At 45.5% G+C, this 27370-nt stretch overlaps 1 protein-coding gene across 1 annotated transcript; it reads right to left on the reverse strand.

Moving 5' to 3' along the window:
* On the reverse strand, nt 1–26552 carry C2H3orf52 (chromosome 2 C3orf52 homolog). Its single transcript, XM_010985090.3, has 7 exons — nt 26337–26552; nt 20255–20384; nt 13978–14105; nt 7747–7817; nt 4561–4742; nt 3730–3755; nt 1–1497 (listed from the first exon to the last, which is right to left on the reverse strand). The coding sequence occupies exons 1-6, from the start codon at nt 26472–26474 to the stop codon at nt 3739–3741; spliced, it is 666 nt and encodes a 221-aa protein (XP_010983392.2). The 5' UTR covers nt 26475–26552; the 3' UTR covers nt 1–1497; nt 3730–3738.
* Nucleotides 26553–27370: the final 818 nt, after the last annotated feature.

Genomic DNA, 27370 nt, shown 5'->3' on the forward strand with positions numbered 1-27370 from the left:
TGCAGAGGCAAAAATAATTTATTGTCAATATTTTAAAATCCTCATCCACTGAAGTTATTATTTTCTAAAAAGTACAAACACACGGAAGTTTACGTCTGACATGTAAAAAATAAACAGAAGGAAGAGAAATTCATCTGTCTGACTAGTTTGAGGAACTATCCTCAAAATGAGACTCGAGTTACAATAAATGTATCTTCTAGTTAAATAAGAAAGCAAATCCACATTATCCAGAGTCCTGGGTCATAAAGAGCTCAAGGCAAACCTGGCCTGAGACATGCATGCGGACACATCCCCGCACACAGCGGCCCCCACCCCGACGTCCCCCCAGGGCCAATTTAGCCAAGATACTGAGGCCAGGAACCTCTCGTCACATGACTACAAAACTCTCCTGGAAAATTTCCAGCAAAGTAGTTTTCCCAACAAAATACTCTCTTCCCCCACGGCAGGCAGTGCTCTCTCTGGAGATGACCGAAACTGTTGCTGTTGTGCAGTCCCCACCCCGGCCCCCCAGAGGCCCTGGCACTACATTTCCCACAGTTTATTTCAAACGAGAGTGGGTCTTCCTGTTTCACGACCTTCTTCAATAAGACACACAGCCAAGGCCCGAAGACACTGAGTCCCACAGGAAGGCTAAGAACGCCGGACATTTACAAAAAGCCAACATGTGCGATCTACAGCAGGTGGGAAGCAGTCTTAAAGACTCTCCGATGGAAGCTGGTGACAATATAAATGGGGAGAGTAGTGTGTTCCAAACTCACAGGGGCCCATGTTTCCAAAAGAGGTGTTCAGAGGTCACAGGAACAATGAAGAGAAGATGAAATGAAGAAACATACACCTCCTTCTGTAGCTCCATATCACACAGTGACATTGGATGACGTGTCTAAGGCTGGTCTGCTAAGAGATGCAGCTACCGGTCATGGAAGCAGACACAGCGAAGCCGCTTACGTCTGCGGAGGTGCCTGCCTTTCCCTCACAGCCTTGCTCAGAGGTAGATCAAACGTCATGGTGGGAGGGCGCAGGTGGGAGGCGGATTTCAGCAAGTGATCGCTTGGGCTCTGCCTCACCTCGCCACCTGCCTGCCTCTGTTCTCCACCAGCTTAGGCTGGTGGGGTCCTGCCGGAAAAGGCCACCTTCACACCAAAGAGAAAGTGTCCACATGTGGGTAGAGGCAGCTAGGGCTTCAAGAACAGCAGGAACCTCCCACTGCAAGGCTCACCTGCCACCTCGTCCCCCCACCCCCGCCCCATCTGGCTTCGTGCCTTTGTCGAGACTGGACCCAGCCGGGGCAGCGCTCGGGGGCTGTTCTGCTGGACGTAGGGCCAGACTCCGTAACTGTGCAGAATCAGGAGAAGGAGGACCGTCTCCACCCCTCCAGTCATTGTGAGTCCTTATACGTTAATTCACAGGATCCTTTCTGGAAAATGGAATGAATTCTCTTCATCCCAAAACTCAATGGAGCACTGCTTCCAGACAAAGGTCGGCCTCCACCACTTCATTCTGGAAAGAAAATGCAAATGAAAGTCACCACTTTAAAAAAAATAATAATGGACTATTTTAAACATTTCTGTTTTTATTTTATTTCATTGGGCTTGATTATAAACTCTTAAGTAAAATTGGAATGTTTGTAAATTTCTAACAGAGGACATTTTGGACAACACACACACACACACACACACACACACACACACACACATACTCACACAAAATTCTGAATACTTTCCAAAAGGCAAATAACACATTGTTTGCTCATTTGTTTTGGTGTAATTCCTGATAAGTACCATTCTGATGAGACATTTTGGATGCTGAGGCCATTTTACAGTCAGTCTTTTCTCATAATCTAATCATACAAATACCTCTAAATTTTCAGTTTTTTAATACAGGCACAATCTGATTTGGGAAAAGGTGCAGAGCTGGCCCGACTAAGGGGCAGGTGCCCTGGAAGGACTGGGGACACAACATAGACTGTGGGCTGCACTGTGGAGCGCTGGCAGGTGAGGTCTGGGGCTGGACAGTTCTTTGCTGCCAGGAGCTGCCCTGTGCGTTGCGAGGTGACTGGAAGGACCCTCGGGCTCCCCACTAGATGTTGGTACCTCATATACACTCCCAGTGTGACACTTAAAAATGTCTCCAGACTTTGCCTAATACCCCTAGGCAGGCAAAACTGCCCTGGGTGAGAAGTAGGGCTCTTTGGCTAATCTCTCTGCGTTTCCTGGGGAGTCTATACACAACCTTAAGTGAGCTCCCTTGACACCCCAGGGAGTCCTTTCCAGGGCAGGACGCACGCGCTGGCCTGTCCACCAGCAGCCGGCCCATCAGTTTCTCCCCAACTTGCACAGAGTTCACTGTTCTTACTACCTGGAGCTTTTTCCTCTTCTCACATTAATTGGTCTCTGCTTTTGTTCCTTACCCAGTCTACTGGCGACTTCTTCACGTGTGAGAAAACAGTACAAAATAACTAGCCCGTGTCCAAAATAACTCATGAGGTCCAAAACAACTCACGAAGTTATTTTTTACATTGTTTTACCTTGTAAAAGAGAATTCCCCTCCCTATGCCTGGGTCCCACCCTCCACACAGTGAAGAAGCTCAAAGATGGGGAAGAGGGGTGATCCATTAAAAAATTCCCTTAATCTCAAGGACATTATGCTAAGTGAAATGGAGGAAGCCAAATACTGCCTGATCTCACTTAGATGAGGAATCTAAAAAAAAAAAAAAGCTCATAGAAAAAGAGATCAGACTGGTGGTTGCCAGAGGTGGGGTGTGGAGGAGGGCGATTGGATGAAGGTAGTTAAGACAAGTAAGTCCTGGGGATGTAATGTACAGCACGGTGACTGTAGTTAACACTGCTGCATGGCACATGTGCACATGTGAAAGTTGCTAAGAGAGTAGATCCTAAAAGTTCTCATTACAAGGGGAAAAATGTTTCATAACTATATGAGGTGATGGATGTTAACTAGACTTATTAGGCTGATCATTTCGAGATATATGTCTCAAGTCATTATGTACCCCTTAAAGGAAACCATATGCAAAACAAAATGACAGCCTATGGAATGGGAGAAAATCTTTGCAAATGATGCAACTAATTAATTTCCAGAATATACCAACAGCTCATACAACTTAATAACAAAACACCAAACAACCAAATCCAAAAATGGGCAGAGGACCTAAACAAGCAATTCTCCAATGAAGACATACAAATGGCCGATAGGCACATGAAAAATGCTCAATATCACTAATTACCAGAGAAATGCAAATCAAAATTACAATGAGGTATCACCTCACACCAGTCAGAATGGCCATCATTCAAAAGTCCACAAATAATAAATGCTTGAGAGGGTGTGAAGAGAAGGGAACCCTCCTACACTGTTGGTTGAAATATAGTTTGGTGCAGTCATTATGGAAAACAGCATGGATATTCCTCAAAAAATTAAAGACTTACCGTATGATCCAGCAATCCCATTCCTGGGCATATATCCAGAGGGAATTCTAATTTGAAAAGATGTATGCACCCCAATGTTCACAGCAGCACTATTTACAATAGCCAAGACATGGAAACAACCTAAATGTCCACCGACAGATGACTGGATAAAGAAGTTGTGGTATATTTATACAATGGACTACTACTCAGCCATAAAAAAGAATAAAACAATGCCATTTTCAGCAACATGGATAGACCTGGAGATTGCTGTTCCAAGTGAAGTAAGCCAGAAAGAGAAAGAAAAATAACATACCATATGACATCACTCATATGTGGGATCTAAAAAAAAAATTTAAGACACAAATGAATTTATATACAAAACAGAAACAGACTCACAGGCATAAAAAACAAATTTATGGCTATCAGGGGGAAAAGAGATAGGAAGGGATAAATTGGGAGTTTGAGATTTGTAGATATTAAGTACTATAAATAAAACAGATAAAGAACAAGCTTGTACTGTATAGCACAGGGAACTATATTCAATATCTTGTAGTAACCTCTAAAAAGAATATGAAAGGGAATATTTGTATGCAGATGTATGCCTGAAACATTATGCTGTACACCAGAAATTTACACAACATTGTAAACTGACTATATTTTAAAAAAATAGTAGATGAGTAAATTTATTATCATCATCTAGGGAAAGAGATCAACTTGTATTTTTATGCCCTTCTATTAATTTCTTAATGGACTCTGTGGCTTTCAACAGAAAAAGAGATAGTTTCCGCATACTGAAGTAATCTTTCAACAATTTGGCTGTATTATTTGTTTTGAATTCTTCAGCACTTCTTCTCTTGTGAAACCACAGTGTTTCCACGAAGGTTTCTAATGATATTGTGACGTGGGATACGTGCTTAGAACGTGGGTGAACCACAACAAGGAAACACGTAGCAACCCTCATCTGTAGTTTATTTTTTTCTGTGACTTTTTTTTTCCAACTGTTTTCTGTCCGCTCATGAAGGGCAGGGACTGGGGAACCTCCCCAGAGAACGGAACATCACCCGCACAGAAGTCGAAGTGAGCCACCCGTCCTGTCTGGTTCGTTTACCGTCACAGCTCTGCCTGCTGAACTTGCTCGACTTACCATAGAGCAAGAGGGACCCTGGAGCAAGCCCCAGCGTCTCACAGCCAGATACACTCTGATCATGGACATCCTGGCGTAAAACACCCAGCACCAACTCCTCACTCATCATATACTTCATAAAACTGTCCTCTTCCGACGGAACCCCAAACTGCAGTTGATAGGTTATTGTGGCGTTTTCACCACTGAAAGGCAAACCAAACAGCGACCATTAAACATAGCAGTTGAATCACACTGCAACTCAGGAAGCTGGTTTTAGCAATACTATTTTCTTCGTTCTGCATGCTCTTCCAGTACAGAAGAGCAAGGCCTGTGCTCTCTAAGACCCCTGGTCCACAGGTCCATCACACAAAGTTGGGTGGTCCTCGCCTCCTCCTTCCACCAGAACCCATCCCCTAGGAGTCCACTGAGCGAGTGCTGGTTGGGAGAGGCTGACTCAGCTGCTGTCAAGGGTGGGCACAGGGCTGCCCAACACCAGGCTTTCCGCTGAGGCAGCCCAGGGAAGCCGTTTCTCCTGTTACAAATCCTCTCCGTGTCTCACATCCCAGCCTCTCCCTGCCCCCACAGGGCGTGTCAGAACTCCTCGGTTTAACCACTTCATTGCTTAACCTATAAAATGCTCAAGGTAGGGCCCAAAGCTCCCTGCCATCGGCCAGGTACAGACTCCTGAACTCCCACAGATGGCCCTGGGTACCAGCAGCAAATCAAGCCTCCCTGATTTGTCCCCAAAGTGAGACTTTTTCTGTCCTATTTCCACTTCACAAAGTTTCGCAACTCTCAGTAAGGGGACCTAAGGAAAGGGAGTTTTCATCTTCCTAGAACATATTTTTCCTGTTTCCAAAATAAAGATAATCATAAGGCTATCCTTAGTTAATTAATAGCTTATACAGCTTGTTAAATGCTACCACAACGTGAGGTTTCTTACAGTTAGCCTTTGGCTCAAGAAGGCCCCGATTAAGAGCCAGCAGTCAAATAATTAAGCGTGGCCACATCTAAGACTCTCACCCAGTGGCAAGTTTTGCAGAGGAGCCAGTCCCAGTAACGAATCAGAACGCTGTCCCTGCCAACGAGAGGCAAAGAGCTCCTTCTTGTGGCCAGAGGTCACATAAGCCAGTACTCTTGGATGCGGCTGACAGCTGAGTTTACAAACCCTACTAAAGCCAAATGTGCCAAACCTTGGGGTTCAAACGAATTACAGTCAGGACTTGAGAAACACACAGGTTCAATGACGCACTGCTGAAAGGTGAAAGATGTGCTTTCAAACTCTAAGCCAGCGACTCTGGTTTGGGGGTGCCCTGTCCTCCACCTTCTAATTATGGGAAACAATGGTCAACATCCTGACACGCAGCCACCCTGCACTCCCACAGGCAAGGACTGGGGTCGGCTGATGGTAAAGGGCCGGAGGCTGGCTTTCAGAAGACCTGGCCAGAAGCTGAATAAGACGGTCACACTGCCTAACTTGGCCTGACCAGACCCACGCAGTCCCTCCAAGTCAGGTCGCTGGGTGAATTGACATAAGGCTCAATTGTGAGGGGAGAGGAGGGGTTTTCAGGGAAGCAGAGAACGCTGTGGGCTTTGCTTCAGCTGCCCACCACTAAACTGGGCCCAGCAGCTGACGAACCAAAGGGCATCTTCCCAGGTTCCTGCAGGCGGGTCCAGGACCAAGGTCAGAATCCCCACGGACACAAGTCCGTCTGCTAGGGATGTAGCCGCCTCCTGCCCACGTGCAGCAGCAGCCTTTTGGAGACAATGGCTGTTGTTTCTCAATTCAACATTGTTGAAAATCTACCTGGACTTTAAAAAATGCAACAAAAATGTTTCTCAGACATTTCTTTATCCAAAAATCATAAAACTCTTGGGTTTTTCTTTCAAATAACTTTAAAAAATATATTCTCTAACACTTAATCTTTAGATTTCTAACACATTTTACTCAGTTTTCTGATGGGTTTTACCCCAACCCATCATGGAATCCCACCTCCTCTAGACCCACAGTGTAGGCTGGATTCTTGGAAAGACCCTTCAGGCTCTGAGCATCTTTCCTCTCCCGACTCTGTCTTTGAATTGTAGGTTAGGGCAGGTGCACAGAGGAAAGTTGGGTCTGATTATGTATTCCTCCCTTTTCTATTAGCATTTTAATGCTAATAATTTATGATTAAAATAAGCAAGGTCAAAGGTGTCACCATAGGTGATATGCACACTGGGGTTTTATAAAGAAGGAGGACTAGTGTTGTTGCCAAGGCAACCTGTCACTGGATGCGTTTTCAGACTCCGGTCCCTTTGGTTCTGCCCACTGTGCACCACAGCTTTACATGCTTTCCCTCCCAGGTTCGAAATTTATGGTTTGAGAGGGGGAACTCAGCATAAAATTGCCTTTGATGGTCACATTCCAGGGATACCTTAGGAATAGGGGCTAATAAAGCTTTGCCATGTAAATCTTGCTCTAACTATACAAAAGAATAATAAAATGATTCCTCTACATGCATACACGCTTTAATCTAGGTGTCTGTAGACATATATAAAAACATTAAAGATTAGGAGAAACTAAAAAAGGAAAAATATGTATGTGTGTGTATCTGCTACACATGTATGGTACATAACGTATATACGGTAAATACATGTATAGAAGAAATCACACAGACGGCAGATGGCTGTTCATTTTGTAGAGAGGGGTAGAATTCACTCAGTGTATGGAATTGACTGGCACGTGAAGTGTCCAGGGGACGTGGGGCGGGGGAGACAGGAGGTGGACTTACCCTGTAGCATGTGTCTTTATCTTTAATATTATACAAGGAGCATGGATTTATGTATGACTTGGGTTCCTCAAAAGCAAAAGCCAGTACACGCAGTATATCATATCACATCGCTATCTGAGATGTGTTTCTAGTTCTACTCTCAGCTTATTCAAGCCATTTGCTGGGGAACAGCCATGACTTATCTGGGCATTTCCTCTCCTCCCTGTGCACTTGTCGGGTTGTAAAATTAATCAGTTAGTCTGGGCTTCCTTTTCCTCCTTTATAGAGCACGGGCATTGAACTAGTTGGCCTCCAAAGACCCTCCCGGCAGTGACACCATGGTTCTATCTAGCACTGGTCCCCTTTGTGCTTTGAGACTTGGGAAGTCATTTTTGGTAACTGGTGATGGGTGTCACTTTCCAGAGAGAGACCAACACGTGATGCTCCACATTCTTACCTGAAGTCCATCAGTTCAGCAGAAGTAAAATAACGGCTCAGAGCTGGTGATGAACTGTACACATCTGTGATCTAAAACAAACAGGAACAAATAAAGCACCACACACATTACCGCCAGACCATCCCGCATCACCTGGCAAAGCAAAACTACTCCTAGACAAAGGAGGGTCCACTCTGGCCAGGAATTAACTTATCTGGAGGCTCTGGATGAAGAAACAGGAAGGAGCAGGCCTCCCACCAACCCAAATTCAAGTTAACATTCTTTCAAAAGAACTTCATTTGAAAGGACCAAGTGACCAGGCTGGCATTTTCAACATCTCTTGTATGTTGTGCTGACACCTTGTGGTCTTAATGGTCCCACACAGACCCCAAGCACCACGGGAAGGAGGGAACCCTTTAGGGGGCTGGGAAGACTGCAGAACAGGCCGCTCAGGCCTCCATATCACGGAACAAGGGCCTCTTCTCTCCTTTCTCCAGAGCTTCACTCCAAGGAGAAGCAGTCACACTAAGCCACTTTCCCCTGCATAATGGAACCAATGTTATAATGGAATGCAATGGTATAATTGCCAAGATACAGAGTTCTTATTTTATGCATGAAATGTGGTAACCATAAAGAATAATGACACCTATGTGCCCACCACCCAGATGTCAAGCCTTCACACTTTACCATACTTAGCTGAGCCCTTTACCTGAAGAAACAAAACCAAGCTAAATCTACCCTTACAGACTATCCCACTTTTCCTCCCTCGCTCCCCACTGCTAACCATTGTCCTGAAGTTGGTATGTATCCTTCTCATGCATGTCTTTACAAATGTAATGCTTCCCTGTGTAATCATAACCAAACATAAATGTAATTTCCGTTTATATTCAAAAAAAGGTACCCTATTTTACACAATCTTCTCCGACTTGCTGTTTTTCACTCAGAATCACATTTAAGATTTACCCATAATGGTCCGTCCAGATAGAGGTCATTCAGTCTAACTCCTGGCTCTGCAGAGATTCCGTGAAATGACTGCACCGCCCATCCCTCCCCCCACTGGTGGCCATGCGCTTTGTTTGCGATTTCCTCCCGTTACAAACTATGCTGAGCTCATCATCCTTGAACACATCTTCTTGTACCTGGAGGGGTTTCCCTGGGGCATATACCGAGAGTTGGACTTGGGTCCAAGAGTTAGAGCATCTCCACCTTAACTAAGTCTTTCTGAATCAGTGTCCACTTTACTCCCCTCCCAGCAAAGTATAAATACTCCACTTTCCACAGACTTGCCAGCACTTAATATTACCAGATCTTTTCATTTTTGCCAAGGGATATATAACATTGTGTTTTTTACTGTTTTAATTTGCAATGTCTTGCTTGTGAGGTTGAGAATCTTTACATGTGTTTATTAACTCCCTGGGATTTCTCACCTTTGAATTGCCTATTAGAGTCGTGTCTTTGTCTCAGGTTGTCTTTTTCTTGCTGGAACGGATTGGTGTTACATTCCAGATACCAGCTGTTGGTTTTATGTTACAAATACCTTCTCCCAGTTTTTGATTAGTCTTTTCGTCATATGTCAAAGATGTGAATGAACTCTAACCTTTGGTACCTGAGAACATGTGGCTGAACGTAATTACATTGCATTTTTAAAATTTGCTTTGAAGGTTAAATGCCTTGTTCTTAGCAGACAGGAGCACTGTGCTGGGATCTGGTTATAGCCCCCAGCATGGACCCAGCGCCGAGGCTGGAGCAAGCCCACAGCCAGGCCTGAGAAACCAGCCAGACCCACTCCTGCCGGCCTGAACCCTCAGCTCTGACATTCTGAAATCTCACAGACACCCGCAGTTCCCAGCGCTGAGCCCGGTGCACACAGCTGCACCCATCCCAGTTCAGGGCCCCACTGCCTCACCCAGCAGCAGGCGGCAGAACTACCCCGACAGCAGGTCCCCCAGGGGAACGAGCCCATCTGTCTCCCATCCGAGTCCCAAAAGAATCTCAAGGAGGCTGAGTCCACGGAACACTTCCCGCTTAACTCACTGGTGACAATTCAGCCTCTCCAAGGCAGAGCAGAGAGGATTAGAGCTCCAAGTCCTGTCATTATGGCTGTGATCTGCATAAGAACCTGCCAGAAGAGGCACTGCTGTCTCTCCCCTTTTCACTGATTAAAAAAACAAAAAATTCTAGCCCCAGGTCACTCTGCTAGTAAGGACTTCAATCCTACCTGTTACAGACACTAATCCTGGCTTCCTCACATTTTACCACACTACCCAGGGGCCACGAAGCAAGGAGGAAAGTGTCTCCTTCTGAATATTAAGAAGGAAAGAAGCATAACTTGTTAAGAACTTTGGGGCAAAGAAAGAATAAAATAATGCCATTTGTAGCAACATGGATGGACCTGGAAATTGTCACTCCAAGTGAAGTAAGCCAGAATGAGAAAAAAATACCATATGATATCACTTATGTGTGGAATCTAAAAATAAAAAGACAAACGAATTTATTTACAAAATAGAAACAGACTCACAGACATAGAGAACAAACTTATGGTTACACGGTGTGGGGAAGAGGGTGGGAAGGGATAAACTGGGAGTTCAAGATTTGCAGATACTAACATATATAAAATAAACAACAAGTTCATACTATGTAGAACAGAGAACTGTATTCAATATCTTATAGTAACTTATGGTGAAAAAGAATACGAAAATGAATATATGTATGTTCATGTATGACTGAAGCATTGTGCTGTACACCAGAAATTAACACAACATTGTAAACTGACTATACTTCAATAAAAATGCATATATTCAAAAAAAGAAAGAAAAAAAAGAGAGAAAGAACTATGAGGCAGTCATCTTATAGTTTCTGAGCCCCAGAAAAAAGAAAGTTGCCAACAGGCCAACAGCCATTTCAGAAACCCTGGAAGTCGGAAAGCGGCTCTCACCTGGCCACTCAGAACGCAGGGAAGGGGGTGGGGGTGCTCTAGAGGGGAGTTTTTTCAAGCACTAAAAATGATAACAATAATGTCGCTCCCTTCCTTTCAGACTGAGCTTCTTCTGTCGGGAATTGTGCTTGTCCTTCCTTCTCTGTTCCCTCCCTCTCATCCTTCCTTGATGAATCCGTAGGGCCCTGAGCACTGTGTTTTGCACAAAAGAGGCGCTCAGAAAAAGCCTTAAGGTAAAATTTTATGTTCGGAGATGGAGCGGTATACCAGATCATTTTCAGTGTCTGCTCTAAGACTCTTTTTGGTGGCACGGTTCCCAGCTATCACTGGGACATATTTACATATTTGGGAGCTATTAATCACACTACCCATTTTGAGGCCAAAGAAGCGAAACAAGGCACTCCTCACCCCTTGCTCTGGTGTCTCCCTGCTGTGCCCACGAGGCTGGGTGCAGACTGAGCTCAGAGCCAGTGAGCTGAACCCCAGTGTCGGGCACAGTGGCTCACAGAAATCAGCTTCCAATTACTTATAATCGCCAGGATATGGAAGCAAACTAAGAGTCTATCAACAGATAAATGGATAAAGAAGCTGTCGTATACATACACAAAGGCATTCTACTCAACCATAAAAAAGAATGAAATTTTGCCACTAGCAACAACATGGATGGACTTAGAGGATATTATGCTTAGTGAAATAAGTCAGACAAATACTGTGTGATATCACTTATATGTGGAACCTAAAAAATAAAACTAGTGACTGTAACAAAAAAAGAAACAGACTCACAGATATAGAGAACAAACTAGTGGTTGCCGGTTGGGAGAAGGCAGGGGGAGGGGCAAAATGGGGGTAGGAATTGAGAGGTACAAACTTCTACATATAAAATAAATAAGTTACAAGGATATAGTATACAGCACAGGGAATACAGCCAATATTTCACAATAACTATAAATGGAGTGTGACCTTTAAGAATTGTGAATCACTATGTTGTACAGCTGAAGCTTATAAAATATTATACATCAACTACATCTCCATTTTTTAAAAAGAGATAATGTTAAGAAAAAAAAAAAAAGGAAGGAAGGAAGGGAAGAAACCAGCTTCCAGAGTAAGAGGGATACCTTCCTGCATTATCAGAGGGGTCACTGTTAACTCCTGCATCCAGCATGTGTGCTGAGGTGGGACCCACACAGCTGATGGACTAGCTTAACCAGGGTAATGGCCTCAACCACAAAAGAAGGAAACTGGCAGTGAGATATGAGAGGGGCCAGGAAAACTGTGTTTAGAAAAGCAAGACAATAAAACATAAGAGGGGGCACAGGGTTTCAATATCCACTCCCATTTTCCTTCCACAGCCAGAAACTTCTGGAAACTGGCCTAGCTGGAGGAAGGAGGTTCTTGACGTGACAAGAAGGTAGTACTATCTCTGAGTTCCTTATTTTTGTTCTGAACACATTTGGTTGGGAAGCCAGGGGCAGGAGCCTTTTCACCTCACTGCGCCTTATGTTTGTCATCTATAAATCAGATCATTCTTTTAAAAATGCACCTCACAGGCACCTGTGGGTATACAGGGAAAGTACGATGATTTCCATTTATCGGAGCAGGAACCAGCTCAGAGAGGCCTGTGAATTCGCCCCAGGGACCCCTGATAGGCCCTGTTCTTCGGCCACTGCACAGTGATGAGCTAAAAACACCTGTAGAATCTGCTCATGTCCACTTCTGTGCAAGAGATATGGCTCGAAGGTGAGTGATTAATACGGTTTCCCTTTGACGTAGATTTCCCTTTGACAGAGCTAAGTCCCGTCTGTAACAGGTGGACACACAGGGGTGCTGACTCATTTGGTTTCTGCTCAGCCAATGCAAAACCCCTCTGTTAAAAAAGCAACCAAGAGGAAAGTAGCAAGAAGTATTCAGTCAGCGACTTGCTCTGGAAGCAGGTGGAAGGAAAGGCCCTGCAGATAAGATAGTAACCAAGGGGAGGAAGGAGGAAGAGAAACCCGGAATAATCCTCCCAGGTACAAACTCCTGTGATCACATGGCAGGTATACGACACCCAGAAACTGACTCTGGGGTGACCTCAATGGAATCACCTCCTTCAGCTTTTGTAGGAGCCCAACAGGAGCCAAATAAAGAGGACTCACTCCACTCGGCCTATCAACTGCAGGGAAGAGGGGAATGGATGGCAGGCTGATCATACAGATTTTCTCACCAAAACGTTTTTCTGGGTCTGGCTGTGAACCCCCCTGTCTTTGACAGGGTAACCAGGACCACCCTGACCAAGCCTCGTGGTCTGGCTGCAGAGCCAGTATGTTGCACGGAGCTCAGGGTCCTGCATCTCCCAGTCCATGACAAAGTCACCACCCACCCACGTGGCCACCTGACCAGGAGCCCAGAGCCATACTCTCCCTCAGCACCATGTCCAACCAGCCACGACGTCCTGCTGAGTGAGAAGACCTCTGAAATCTCACTTGAACCTCAATTATTCCCCCACCATTGCCCTAGTTGAAGGCTCCCTCCTTTATCACCTGGATTACTGCAGTACCTTCTAACCAAGTGTTCCACCTCCAGGGGTTTTCCATCATCACACAGAGAGACTAAAAGGAGAAGCTGACCATGTCGACCTGCAGATTAAAATCTTTCCGTGCCTTTCCAAAGGACATGGAAACCTTCATGATCTGACCCTTCCCTTCCTGTTCAGCCTCACCTCTGCAAGTCTGCTACACAGTATGCGGAGGCCAGAGTCCACTGCCAGGCAGATCCCCTAGTGTTTCCTGCCCTCTAATCTGGAACACCCCTGTCTCACATTTTGAGACTTATCCCGAGTATCACCTCTTCCAGGAGGCCCTCCAAGCCTTCATCCCCACCTCAGGTAGTTTAGATGCCCCTCCTCTGTGGCTGTAAAACACACTGTACACATCTCAGTGATAGAACATATCACACTGTTTATACCTCTCTATTTAATTGCTTCCTCTACCTGGACTGTGAGTCCCCACTGAGGGCACAAACTCTGGCCCTGGCATTGGGCATATTGTCTAGCACATCACAGACCCTCAGTGAAACTTCAGGTTGATTCAAAGGTAAAAGCAGAGTAAGGATACAGAACGCTGTCCTCTGGGAAGCATTTAGCTGGAGGACAGGGCTCCTCCCTCTGGGTCCGCACTACAGAAAATCCATTCCTAAGCATCAGTTTCTGCCAATATCCAGACCAAGAATCCAACCTTGAAGCTACTTACTTGCTGCATAGCACTAAGCCAGCTGTTCCGGAAGAATTCACACATACTCCAATGCTAAGAACTCAGTGAACAATGCATGAGATATCTCACCCTTTCCGTGAGCAAGTCAGGCAATTCCTCTTCAGTGACACATTCTTCTGGAAGCTTTAGCACCAGTAAGAATGTTTTACTTGACGATAATTCAAATGTATCATTTTCATCTTCATCGACATAAGTCACTAAAGGGCGGGAGGTGGAAATAAAAAGTAAAAGTAAACACATGCATAAAATAATAAACTTTTTTACTCCATTGACAGTCACTATACTTAAAAAACAAACCAACAAAAACAATGAGCATTCAACAAGCATAAAGCCTGGACACAGGAAGCAAGTATCAGCTGAAATGCTTTCTCTTCTCAGTGAGACTGAATAAAGACAGGGGCTTGCCTCCATCATGATAAGAATTTTGCTTCTTCGTTTTATGCCACAGGGGTGTCGACTCCACTGAACAGGGCTGGGAGGAGGGCGGGAGGAGGAGGCGGGATGAACGTCTTTGTTAAGCTGACCCTGTAGCTTAGCTACCTGCACAGGTGTCAAGGCAGGTGCTGGAGGCAATCTGGAGGGATGAACAAACAATGGGTGCGGCGGGACGGGAGCAGAGCAGGGAACTTTGTTGAATCGCCTTCCGTCTGCGCACGCGCTGAGGAGTGACATCAGCGAGCAGAACTGCGCAGGGATTAGAATCTGAGCGAGTGAGCGTGAGGTCATCACCCACAGTCTGTCCCCCGGGAGGGAATGTGGACACACTCTGTTTGCAGAAGGAACCCAAACTACACCCAGAGCCTCAGGGCCCATGGGACTTACCTTCCTGGGACAATGAGTTCTGGGTGACTGCTGGTGTTCTAAGGGCTGTGAGCTGACTGATTTTTCAGCAGTTAGAACCAAAGGAAAAACACACAGAGTTGGGAGCCAGGAACTGGACGCTGGCGCACTGGAACTAATCATGCTCTCCTGGCTCCCTGCCCGCCTCCCTGCCAGGGCCACGGGGGGGACCACCTCTCGTGCCCTGAGAAAGGCGTGGGTGGGAGGAACCAGGGGTTCCTGTCGTGTGTAATTTTCTCTCTGATCCCACGCCTCAAACATAACATAATCAGCCTCTTTTACTGGACTTTGAAAAGGACATGGTAGAACCAATTCCGGGTTTATGATGGAAGTAAGAGCCTGGGCCTCACTCCCTGAGGACGTCTGGAAGTGTGAGGCACCAGGAGCAAGGGAATGTGCAGGAAAGAGTTAACAGAACAGGCTGGAGGCTGCCAGCCTCAGAGAGGCCATTAAGGTTGACCCCTGGCTGGAGTCTGGAACTTGGATTTCAGTTGGGGGATAGGGAGGTGTCCCACATTTGCTGGTTAGAGTGGCTGGCTGGGTCTCAAATGTTTGCAGGGACAGCATGGGTCATGCTGAACCTCTCCTTTCCTTCTGGGAGTCTGGAGTCTCAGAAGGTGCCAGACAGAGGCGGCCTATGTGACAAGCTCCAATAAAAACCCTGGGCACTGAGTCTCTAAGGAGCTTCCCTGGTGGACAGTACTTCACACGTGTTGTCACAATTCATTGCTAGAAGAATTAAGTGCACTGTGCCTGCACCGAGTGAGGACTCTTGGAAGCTTGCACCTGGTTTCCTCCACATTTTGCTTTACATCCTTCTGCTGTAATGAATCATAGTCATCTCTGTGACTGTATGCTGAGTCCTTCCAACAAATCACTAAATCTGGGGGTGATCCTGGGGACCCCAACACAGGGAATTATCCCTGCTTCCTTATTTGTTGTAAGTCATTAAATTATTTGTCTGACAATAAAAGTTATGCTCTCAAAGCAGGAAACATGCAGAGTATAGGAAATTGTAGCAAAGCAAGAAAAACATTACAAAAAATAATTCTTTAACCAAAAGGCTTTTTGCCCATATTTCATATTATATATTTGAGGTCTTAATGAGAAGGTAATTTGCATACTGCTTTTTGTTGCTTACTGTGGTCACTGCTTATCTGCCTTGATCCTTTGTTGTTGCTGTTGTTAGCACGTCAAAAAGCCACTCCCCAGATGTTTGAAATTCCTTGCAAAGATTGTTTTAAAGGCTGCATTAATGTTCTGAAGTCATTTAGTGTGTTTAGATTTCCAGTGTTATAAATAATGCTGCAGTCGGTATCTTTGAGATCTACATGCACCAGGCACATTTCCAGAGTAGATATCATTGCCTCAAAAAGGAATAAAGATGCCAGAAGATGAATACAGGAGTCACAAAACTGCTAAACTCAAGGGCACTAAGAAATGCCAAGTTCGAAAAGAGGTCTCCAACAATAGCTTTAATGACATACACTTAACTTGTTAGTACAAGTATAATGAATCCATATAATGCATCTGTACAAGACCTGGCTCAATGGTTGTGTTTGTCAAAACACTATCAACAACAAAAACAGGCTTACTCAGCAGAAGTTTACGTCACTAATGACTTAATCTGCGCAGTATTTACACGTAGAGAAAATGGCTTTAAACAAAAATCATGATACATACACAAAGCACATTGGAAGTACACAAAAACAGCTCTTTGGCTGGAATATAAGAAATGAGGCTGGAGAGGGAGGCCTTCAATGCCAGATGTCTTCGGGAGTAATGGAGGTTGTCAAAAGCCTCCCAGGAAGGGGGTGGAGATAAATCTGCTGGTGATGGATGAGATAAAATGGAACTGGGAGAGACTGAAGGCAGAGAAGCCACTGGACACAAGAATGGGAGAGAGAGATTTTGATTGAAAGCAGTGGGAAGTGGAAGGGAGGAAGGAAGAGAGGGAGGAGAAAGTCCTGGATGGTGGAAACGGAGCTGGCTATCAAAGTCTTATTAGCTACTTATTAGCCATGTGTCTTGAGCAAGTCACTTAAATCTCTGATGCAGTTTCCTCAACAGAAATATCAAGCCTACATTGTGGGTGATGGTAAAGATCAGAACCACTACATATAAAGTACCCAGCCAAAATACGGTACCTTGGAGTAAGCAGGTAGTTAATGTTAAAAGTTACTATCAAGACACTACAAAAGGATGATTGGTAAGACTTGGTCATTATCTAGTTATGGGGGAGAAGAAGAAATCAAAAGTGTTCCAGAGTATCAAGCCTAGGTGACAGGAGGAATAGTAGCTACCGTACTAAGCATTGTGCACAGACTCTGCTATGCACTTGTAGTTCTTACCTCATATAATCCTCAAATCAACCTAATGAATTAAAGATTAATGTTTTCATTTTAAAATGAAGACATTGAGGCTTAGAAAAAATATACATAATTTGCTCAGGTCAGTTGAGCTAGGAAGTAGGAGGGTTAGGGTACATTTATAGACAAAGATTCAGAAATCATTTCTGTTTTACAAAGGTGGAAACTGAGACCAAGAGTGTTGAAGAATTTGCCTCATATTACACAATTGGATGGTGGCAGAGCTAGAATAAACCTGGCCTCATGATTCACTGTGAAAATATAAAGGGTGAGCTCACTGGGGAAGGGGATACACACAAATGGTAGTTTCACACGGATAACGATTGAGATGATGAGTTATTTCCAGGTAGAGATCTCTAGCAGGACTCAAAGTCAGGAAAAGCATGTGCATCCAAGAGAGGGCAGGGAAAGAATGAAGAATGAGAAGAGTAAGAAGGTTGAAGACAAGTCTCCAGCAACCACCTGTGTGGAGGCTAAAGACAGAAATGAAGTCCTAAAGCCCACGAGTTCTGAAGATGTGGAAAAGTACAACACAGTCGACAGAGCTGAAGGCTGCAACCCGGGCAGGGGACGCGAGGCAGGCCATTGGGTTTCATGATCAGGCACTTGCTGGTGACCTTGGGAAGGACAATTTGGGACCAATGGATACAGGGATTTAGGAGTGAGCAGGAGGCAGGATCCAAAGGCAGATCTCACTTTCTAGAGTTTGTCAGTGAAAAAAAGGAGAGAGAAAAATATCTAAATGAAGTAGCAAGTTTCTGATGGAAGACTGCTTTGAAGGAGAGACTGCATGAGCACATTTGAAGAGACCCAAGAGGATGCTTACAGAGAGAGATCTGAAGGTCCACCGGTCAGAAGAAGTGGAGAGAGGACCCTATGCAGAGCACAGGTGAAGAGGTTGGTCCTGGGAAGACAGAGAAACAGAGAATTGAGGGAATGTGAAGAAATTTCAAGGTACTGGGCTGTTAAGTTCTGCCCCCAAGGACCTTACTGTCTGCCTAGGATTTTCCCATGAGTCACCCTACACCAGGGAGCAACCTGTGCAACCAGCTTGTCCGCCAGGATTGTGTGACATCATAAGATGTGGCTCCCATTCCAACTGAAGGCAATGCAAATCCAACCAGCACAGCATCACGCAGGAAGTCCCTTCTTATGTCTCACAGAAAAGCTCACACAGGAAGAGCAAAAATAAAAGTGTTTCCCTGATTTAAAAAAAAAAGTAAACGTTTGAAAATCTCTTACAGCATTAACAGTTTTAAAACACAATTTTATAACCAAACTGAAAACGAAGTTTGCACCACAAGTATTAAAAAGTTCTTCCCTGAATATTACCCTATGAACTCTCACGTCCCCCCAAGAAACTGTGGCGAGAAATGGAATCCCTTCCTCTGCAGATTGCTCTTAGTGTTTTGAAAATGTCCGATGACTTTTTAAGAATGGAAGACAGTTCTTGGGTCTTGTGCTTTAGAATCCTGAATATCAAACCAACTAGATCTATTGCATCTTCCTTTGTTATAGGTCCCAGATGCCAACAGACAAATCAGCCAACTTTGAGGACAGCACTGGCTGGTTATGATAGGATGAGGTGGTGTGACTCAAATTCAGTTTCAACATCCACATGTGAGAGTTGATGGGAAGAGGGAGTTTCAATGCTTACACCAAGACTACTGTCCTCAGCATGATGGAGGAGGTACAGCACCTCCTACCAACTTCTCCCTACCTCAGGACCAGCCTATGGTCTCAAAGACGCATCCATGCCACCCCATCAATGCCTGAGTTACTCAGTAAACATGGTGCCTGCCTGAGACGTTCACACGCTGGAGGTTGACACATGTCAGAGTTTTCCTATTCCTTTAGGGACTATAAAACCTTGAAACAGGTGATGAAAGGGTTGGGAGAAGGAGGAACAGGGGGTGAATGACAAATGCAGTTCCTGAGAATTCCTAGGGCCCCCTCTGGAGAGACTCAGGGGCTGCCCACTCTTGCTCTCATGCGATGACCAGGTTTGCTATGGAGAGCCCGGCTCAACTCCAGTCCTGTGGTGACTGGGTCACCCTCACAGGTATCCCAGCTCCAGAAAAGCACCCCCCCAACCCCCGCACCCTACCATCACCCCCACATACAAGACACTTACTTTCCTTCCTATTTTGAAATTGAAATGACTGCCCACTGGGGGGTGCTATATTTATGCATTGTAAAATCCTTAATACTCATAATCTGAAAAAAATTAGCAACTACCTAAAAGGCTTTAAAATGGTGTGGAAGACTGCATCATGCAGTCATTAAAAAAAAAAAAAAGAAAGATGTTCACAAATAATTTTTAATGAATTGGCAAAATGATCTCAACATAAAATTAAAATCCTAAAAGTGAGCCACAAAATGATAAAAAAATCTGATCTCAGATTTTTTTTTTGATCTCAGATTATTTCTAAAATGCAATTAAGAAAAAGACTGGAGAAAAATACAACAAAATATTAGTGTGGATGGGTTTTATGGGTAACTCAACATGTTAGTACAGACATGTCTCATACTCATAATAAATAATAAATAAAATGAGATAATGTAAAATATATAGTTAGCACCATGTAAGTTTTTGTTTTGTAAGCATATACAACACACATATAATAGTGATTTCTAAAATACGCTAAAATAATAGTAGCTTACAGATACATGGTTCTATAGTTTTTTAAATGCTTTCAAATACATTATCATTTTATCATTACAATAATATACCAAATACATCAGATAAAGTTATCTTTATACAAATAATTACCTTTTACAGTAATTATCTTTACTTAGCAAATTGTTTTAAAATTTTTTCAAATACATATGTGTAAGATATAATAAAATACAAATTAAGGTTTACATAATCAAAAATTTAAGAAATCTTTACCATCCAATGGGTAGAGTTTAAAGTAAAACACACTTCTTTCAGAGTTTATAAAACAAACAAAAAAATGTAAACAGAAAAACATGAATCGTGTATATTTCCCACCCATACGACATACCCCAAACCACTTTTAAATTCATATTATAAACGATAAAATCGCGGTGAGTCCACCTTCGATTTCAGCACAAGTCATAAGCATTACAAAGTTCTTAAAATGCATCGACTTAGTCATGTTAAATGCTCTTACCTCCCATAAGACATAAGCTTATGATGATGACTATAATGAAACCCAGGAAAATGGAGGCCAGGACCATCCACAGTTTGCATCTTCCAATCAAAGTCCTATTACAGGCGCTCCAAGGGCTTTCCTGGTCAGCCTGGAAAGCAGACGGAGACTGTGAGGCAGTCATCTGGTTTCAACAGTCGTGTTTTAACATGGGCCGGGTATTCAGAAATGAAGGCAGCAGGACCCTGACCTCAAGGGGCTCCGCTCTATTGAGTCGAGTTTACAAAGGGACAGAACGGAACCTCAGGGAGAAGTCGGCAAGAAAATGCTCTGGGGACTCTGAGGTGGGAAGGACAGGCAGGATTCTGAAGGGTGGACAGAGAGAGGCATTCCAAACCCAGGAAAGAGCAACCTCCGTGTTGACTCGTAACGGAACTGGCCACAAGAAGCATCTGATGGGAATGCGGGTTTCAGAGGCTAGTAGTGAGAGTTATGATTAGAGAATGAAAGGCTGGAGCAAATCTGAGAGGGTTCTGAACGCTGCAGGGCAGTTTGGACATAATTTGGGAACCAGTTGAAGGTTTTGGAACACAAAAGCTGAGCAGAAGATTAAGAGAAAAATGATGTGTAGTTTAGACCAAGAAAGAGCTAAGAAAATACTGCTGTGGCCTGGCCTCTAAGTAATAAGGGCCTGGAAAGGGGAAATAAAGGGAAGGACAAGCATGTGAGAGACACCGGGAAATAAGCTGCAATGGGTGTAGTGAGGCAGAGGGTGGGGTCAAAGTAAATAATTACAACCGCTGTGGTCTACTGACACCAACACCGGTTCACTTCATCCCAGCAACCCTGCAAGGGCGGCATTAGCCAATTTCAAAGGTGCATTTGGGAGAGATGGACCAGGACTAACTCCCGCTGCATGTCACTGCCCCACTCACACCCTCTCCCTCCGGACCACAGGCTCCCTGCATCACTGTGTGGAGCTCCTGGTTAGGAGGGCGCCTGGCTGCCTCCACTCCCAGTGCCATCACCTGCACTCTCCCCCTACTTCCCACTGGGCCGTTAGGCAATTCCTACATGAGGACCATGGGAAACAAGGGAATATGATGGGGGAAATGTGTTTCCCTATCAGGATCCCAATCCCAGTTATACCACTTAGGCAGGGTGACTATCATCAGCAAACTACTTTGTGAAGAAACTCACCGACCCCAAGGTCCTCAAGTGTAAAATGTACAAGTAACCAGTCTAGCTCACAGGGCTGCTGTATGAGGTCACGTACATGAAGCACTTTCTGAACAAGGGTAGAGCAGAGATCGCACTTTGGAGCCCCTGAGTGCACGTCACAGGGCTCTCAACACACGGGAGCCAACAGCCAGGCAGAGTGTTCACCAGCTCCACCAAGCAGCGGTGGGCACTTTCGGGGACTCACTCCTGAACCCATGCCCTGTTCACTTTCTCCGCAGTCATGATTTGAGTGGCAGCCATCAGCAGAGGAAACCGTTCATGTTGGGACTGCAGTTCAATCTTTCTCAGTGAGAAGGTCCCAAGCCTGGCTGCATATCAGAATTACCTGTGGAAGAATTAAATGACACACATCCAAGCCCTACCTGGACCGAGGGAATTAGACTGTAGGGGAGGTGGGGGCAGACCCCAGCTTGTAACTGTGAACGTCCCAAGGTGCATCGATGGCTTTACCAGAGTCGAGCCCCTGGTCTGGAGCCTCTCTGCTCTTCGGAAACCAGGTCAAACCTCTCTTCTCATGGAGGCCTCCCTACCAGCCCACCCAGGGAGACTTCTCCCAGGCCGTGAGCTGTCCACATGGCTCCTCCGCTGCCAGCCTTGTCTGGTTTCATGTTCAAATATAAACAGATACCGGCCTTATCTTCCTAGGGAAAGTGAAACCACAGAGAGGGAGGGGAGGCTCTGAAAATGCCCGACACCTCTGCCTCGTACAGGTAATAGGCGCTTAATAACTATGTGTTGTTTCTTTAGAGCAGGCTTCAAGAATTGTGACAATGTACTGTGAGAAGTTCTAGAGTAGTGGTCACACTTTGGAGCCCGTACACGGGCTCTTCGGGGTGGTGGTGGTGGCGTGAGGGATGCAGTAAAGGCCCTCGCAACATCTGGACAGAGGAAAACCCTCTTGAGGTAAGTGTTCCTGGAGTCCAGGGAGAGAGCCCCCTCTCACCCCAACCTGAAGACTGAGAATTGCTCCAAGGTCACCAAAGCCAGAGGCTCGATAAGGCCTTCGGGAAAGAGAAGTCCCAGGACAAGAAGCCTTTAATGTCTCAGGGCACAGAAACGTAACTTTCTGTTTACAGAGCTCCTGAGACACGGCCATTTTCCCTCCTTCCACAAGGGACGGCAGGGACCATAAAAATTAGTACAAAATGAAACGGTCTGGAGTCTGAAATGAGCCGGAGAATGAGGGTCAATGTGCCTCCTTGGCCTTTCGTGCCTCCCCTTCTGCTGTCCCTCAGAGATCATCAGCGAAGACCCTGGTGGTTTGAGGAGACCAAGACTCTGACTTCCTGGGGGAACTCAGCTCAGAATTACACAGCCCTCCTCTATAAGAAATGCCTCTTCCTGTCCAGCCCAAAGATGCTATCCTGTAGCCTACCCTCTTCGTCGTCCTGTCATCAGCCCCAAGGCAGAGACCACTATCTCTAGAGTGACTCATCTTCACATACTTAAGTCAATGTAAAACAGTCCGTCAGCTGCTCCCAACCCAACAACAGAGTACAGTGCTTCTCAGCTGTCCACACATCAGACCCAACCAAGGAATTCTGTTTTTTAGAAGTGCCCCCAGGAGATTCCGCTGTGCACTGAGGGTGGAGAGCCTTGGATCCAGCAGATGCTACCTGTGCGCACTGGGTCAGGAAAACATCCTGCTCCTTGACTGCCTCCTTCATTCTGTCTTGCCCAGATTCTAGGTTATGAGGAGAGGCCACAGGCAGGCTTCTCTTCAGGATGGCTTCCAAATATGTGTGCAAACCGCAGCTCACATTCTGTAATGGCATTATATGGCCCAAGAACTTTGGTGACTTTCCTCTGAATATTCCCCCAGATACTCCCATCCCTCTTCAGATAAGGTCCAAACACATGATGTAAGGTCCTGCAAAAATGGCAGGACTACTGAACTCTTAGATACAAAAAGCTTTTCTTCTCTTTGGCTCAATCAGCAGGAGATATTATACAGATCAGGGGAAAATTTTCTTAGCACACAGTAAAATCTATACTTTGTAATCTTCATTGTGGGATTTAATCCACCTGTTGATCCAAGCACAAAAGTCAGTTGATTCTTGTCCTAAATTCTAAACAACACATGGCAATGGGGTTGATTTTTAGCTAGCCCATTCATATAGGTCTTGTCCGCCTCAAAACTATCAATGTACTGGATTATTACTGCCATTAATATAATGATGCTGCCATCCCTTAAAATGTCTTTGGGATTTCTATTTGGAAACTGAGGTTAGAGCCCATGAAATGAGCCACAAAAGTAAACCAGTCTCCCTCAATTATCCCTGAGGCCTTTTCTAGTTTTGATCCACCTGTATTGCCATGTTTACAGTGACAGCAGGCAAAGTGAAGTTCAATGGCTTGTCTTCCTTTCCCTCAAGGCCCAAGCGCAGATCAAGAAAGGGGAAGTTCTTTCCACTGCCTTTGAACACTCTCCCAGATAGCTCTTCTGAGTAGGTAGATACCCATGATGTGGAATGTCTTCTTCCCAATGACCCCAAACTGTTCCCTACTCCTCACCATCTACCCATCTGCACAAAACCCCCTCATCATTCCAGACACGCTACTCAACTCCTCATATTTCACCCACATTCTGTAACTTACAGAAATCAGTAATAATATACAATTTAGGCAATTATATATAAATGAATATAAATTATATATTATATTTATATAATGTATAAATATGTGTTTATATACATATCTCTGTGTTTTTATATATATATATGTATATATACATAAAATAAATCAATAAAAGCAGCTTAGGTCTGAAACCTAAAAAGCCTGCATTCAATCTTAGAGCCACCATTGCATGAACTTGAGTATTTTGGTAACTCCTCTGAGCTCAGTTTCCTCATCTGTCAAGCCAGAATGCTGCTACCTTCTTCTGAAGTTTGTTGTACCAATTAAATGCATTTATGCAGCAGAAGTATTTGGCACATGATGGGTACAAAAACATATAGATAATAAAAACTCATGAACTTACACCACATTTCAAAGTTGGAAATCTTAACATGTGGTTTAAAGAGACCTACACACAAAATTCTGAAGAGTCTGGATCTGGTGCTTGTGCCACCCACTTTAAAAGGCTCTATGTTAGTTGACTTTTCAATTTAAAATACACTTCAGCTGATTCCATGGAACCGAAGAGAACACTTGGCACATTAGATGAGGATTTCTTTCTCTCTGTTTTAAGTTTTTCTTCGTCAAGCATTTCTAGAATGTTCTCCAGGTGCTCATGTAACCCTTCATCTTCACGCCATTCTGTCCCTCACACAGCTTTCTTATTCAGTGACCTACAAAGCTAGTTCACAAGGAAGTCTCAGATATCTGTATACACCTGGCTAACGAGGAAGTAATTAAAACATGAAAGAGCAATCTCTACTGGGTAAGTACTAAACGACTATAAAATATCGACACCCTGCATGTGTTCCGTACATTCTACTCCTCAGTCGTCTTCAACACGCCATCCCCCGGCCTCACAGAGAAGACTGGTTAGCCACGTTACATCGCAACCAGCTGACAATGGGAAAATCCAGACCTTAGTGCCTTGCCTCAGGACATAGCTTTCAGTGGGGAAGCTGTCACCAGAACTCAGATCTCTGGATTCAGTCCCAAACCAAGAGTCTGTGGAGTGTCCTGGGTCTGCCTAACATGAGGTAAGCACCCCCAATTCCCATTCCTAGACACTGGCTTGGAGGATCCAAACTGTGAGTCCACGGTTATGGCCACTTGCACAGAGATCAAATCATCTTCCTCCCGCTTCCATTCTTCTGTGTTGTTCCTCTTTCATTCAAATATAAAGTACTAATCACTCTACAGGGTAACCATAAAAGCAGACTTTACAATCTTTCCAGGAATCAATGACGAAGCAAAAGCAATGCTTTCAACTACTGAATTTCCTGCTTATCCCTGAAATCAACAGTTGAGCAGCCAAAGGGATGGGAGTGGAGGAGTGAGACCTAGAAAGGTCAGGTTGGAACCACACACAAACACACACACACACACACATACATACAAATATATGAGGCTTTCCAGATACCCAGTAGACATCAAGCCAGTTTGAAGGGTTAATCAGAAGACAGATGTTCAGAATTCAAAGTCTCTGCTGTTTTATAAGCATTTGATGAGAATGAATAATTTTCCTGTTAACTGGTAGGGCTGAATTAGAAAAGAGTTCAGCCTAAACATCACCAGGGACTTCCTTGGAAACTGAGATGAGCAAATAAGGCATAGTTCTTTGAGACAAGAACTTGGAAGTTATTTCCCTCAGTTGAGCAGGGCAAGTTCACAGCCCCCACCGCCCCTGCTCTGCCAGCCTTTCTGTACTTGCCCCCACCTCCACCCTTCATCTCTTCCTGCGAAGTCAAATAGCCAGATTGGGAAGAGATAAAGTGTGGGTCTAGGTGAGCCAGGATGGGGGGAAGGTGGGAGATGGGTGGAGGTTAGGGGAGGGTGCGGACAAGCGGCAAGGCAGACTAGGAAAGAGGAAGGCAGAGAGATTCTGAAGAAAAGGAGACTCCAGAGATAACTGGAGTTCTCCCTGCTGGAAAAAGGAAAACTAAAAGTTACAGAACTTTCTAAAACCACCTCTATCTAGGGGAATTCTCTCTCTGAAGAGAGGAGCCGTACACCTCCCAGATAAGATTCCTCAAGTTCCCCGGAGTCAGAGGGGTCGGAGGGGCCTCGGGCAGCCTCCGCCTGGAGGGCATTCCTGCGTCCGCTCCATTTAGAATATTCCAGCGCGCACCGCCTGCGCTCGGGGTCTGCTGCGCCCGGGGAGCCGTGCGGTGCCAGGCCCGGGTCCTAGCCGGCAGCCTGGCTCACAGCCCCTCGGATAACGCCGCCAGCGCCGAGACGACCTTACCTGGGCTGGGCAGGGCTCCTCGGTCGAAGAATGGAAGCCCTGGACGGCTCCATTGAGAGGCGTCTGCTCGTCTGGCTGCCCTTGGAGCGCCGAGAGCTCCAGCCCATCTCCTGGCGATGGGGGCCTGGCCCCCTCCATGGACGAGTGGAGGAGGACTGAACAGCCCGCCAGGAAGCAGGACGCACACACCCGAGGGTGCAGAGTCCAAAGTGGCCTTGCGGGTGGCTCACACTCCACCCCGGCGGGCGGGGGCGGGGGCGGGGAGACCTCAGGCTGCGGCCGGGGCGGGCGGGGGGCGGGTCCTCGCGCCCCGGACGCGCCCCTCGCTCCTGCCCCGCGCCGCCTCGGTGCCCTGCTAGGAGCAGAGCCAAGGAGGGCTGTTTTTCTGGTTTGTTCAGGGCGCTGTCTGCCTTTTTCTCTTGGTACAGATACAAAGCAGAAGCTGACTGGGGACCGGAGTGGGCGGCGGGTTGTGGCCTGGATGGGCCCTGTAGCCCCTTGCCACGGAAAAGTTTGGCGTTCCAGGCACCCCAGGAGCTGTCTGTTACCAGGGCTTGCCCCGGCTTTCGCTGCCTGGCAAAAGTTCATTCAGTTAATCAACATATGACTATGAACATATAACTTTCGCCTGCGTGCCAGGCATCCTTCAGGATTCTGAGCATACCAGAAAATATGCAGGTGAATAATACACAGGAACACACTTCTTCCTCCTGTAAGTCCGGAGTCATGCAAAGAAAGAGTAAAGAGGGGTGGAGCGGACAGTAGGCTCAGGAATCAGGCTGCCCAGGCTAATCCCCTCACAGAGTTCCTAACGGTGAGACCTGCGTCAGAGTTCCCTCATGCGGGAAATTGGCATAATGTTAGTACCCACCTAATTAAGATGTGGCTAGAATTTAAAGAATTGGCATCAGCGAAGTACTCAGACACTAACAAACATGCATAAGCATTGATTATTATTATCTACCTTAGGGAAGAGGAGTCACAGACACCCCATCCCCACCCCCAGCAAATACACACACACACACACACACACA

This window comes from Camelus dromedarius, chromosome 2, assembly GCF_036321535.1.
Source record: "Camelus dromedarius isolate mCamDro1 chromosome 2, mCamDro1.pat, whole genome shotgun sequence".
In the NCBI taxonomy this organism is placed as follows: domain Eukaryota; kingdom Metazoa; phylum Chordata; class Mammalia; order Artiodactyla; family Camelidae; genus Camelus; species Camelus dromedarius.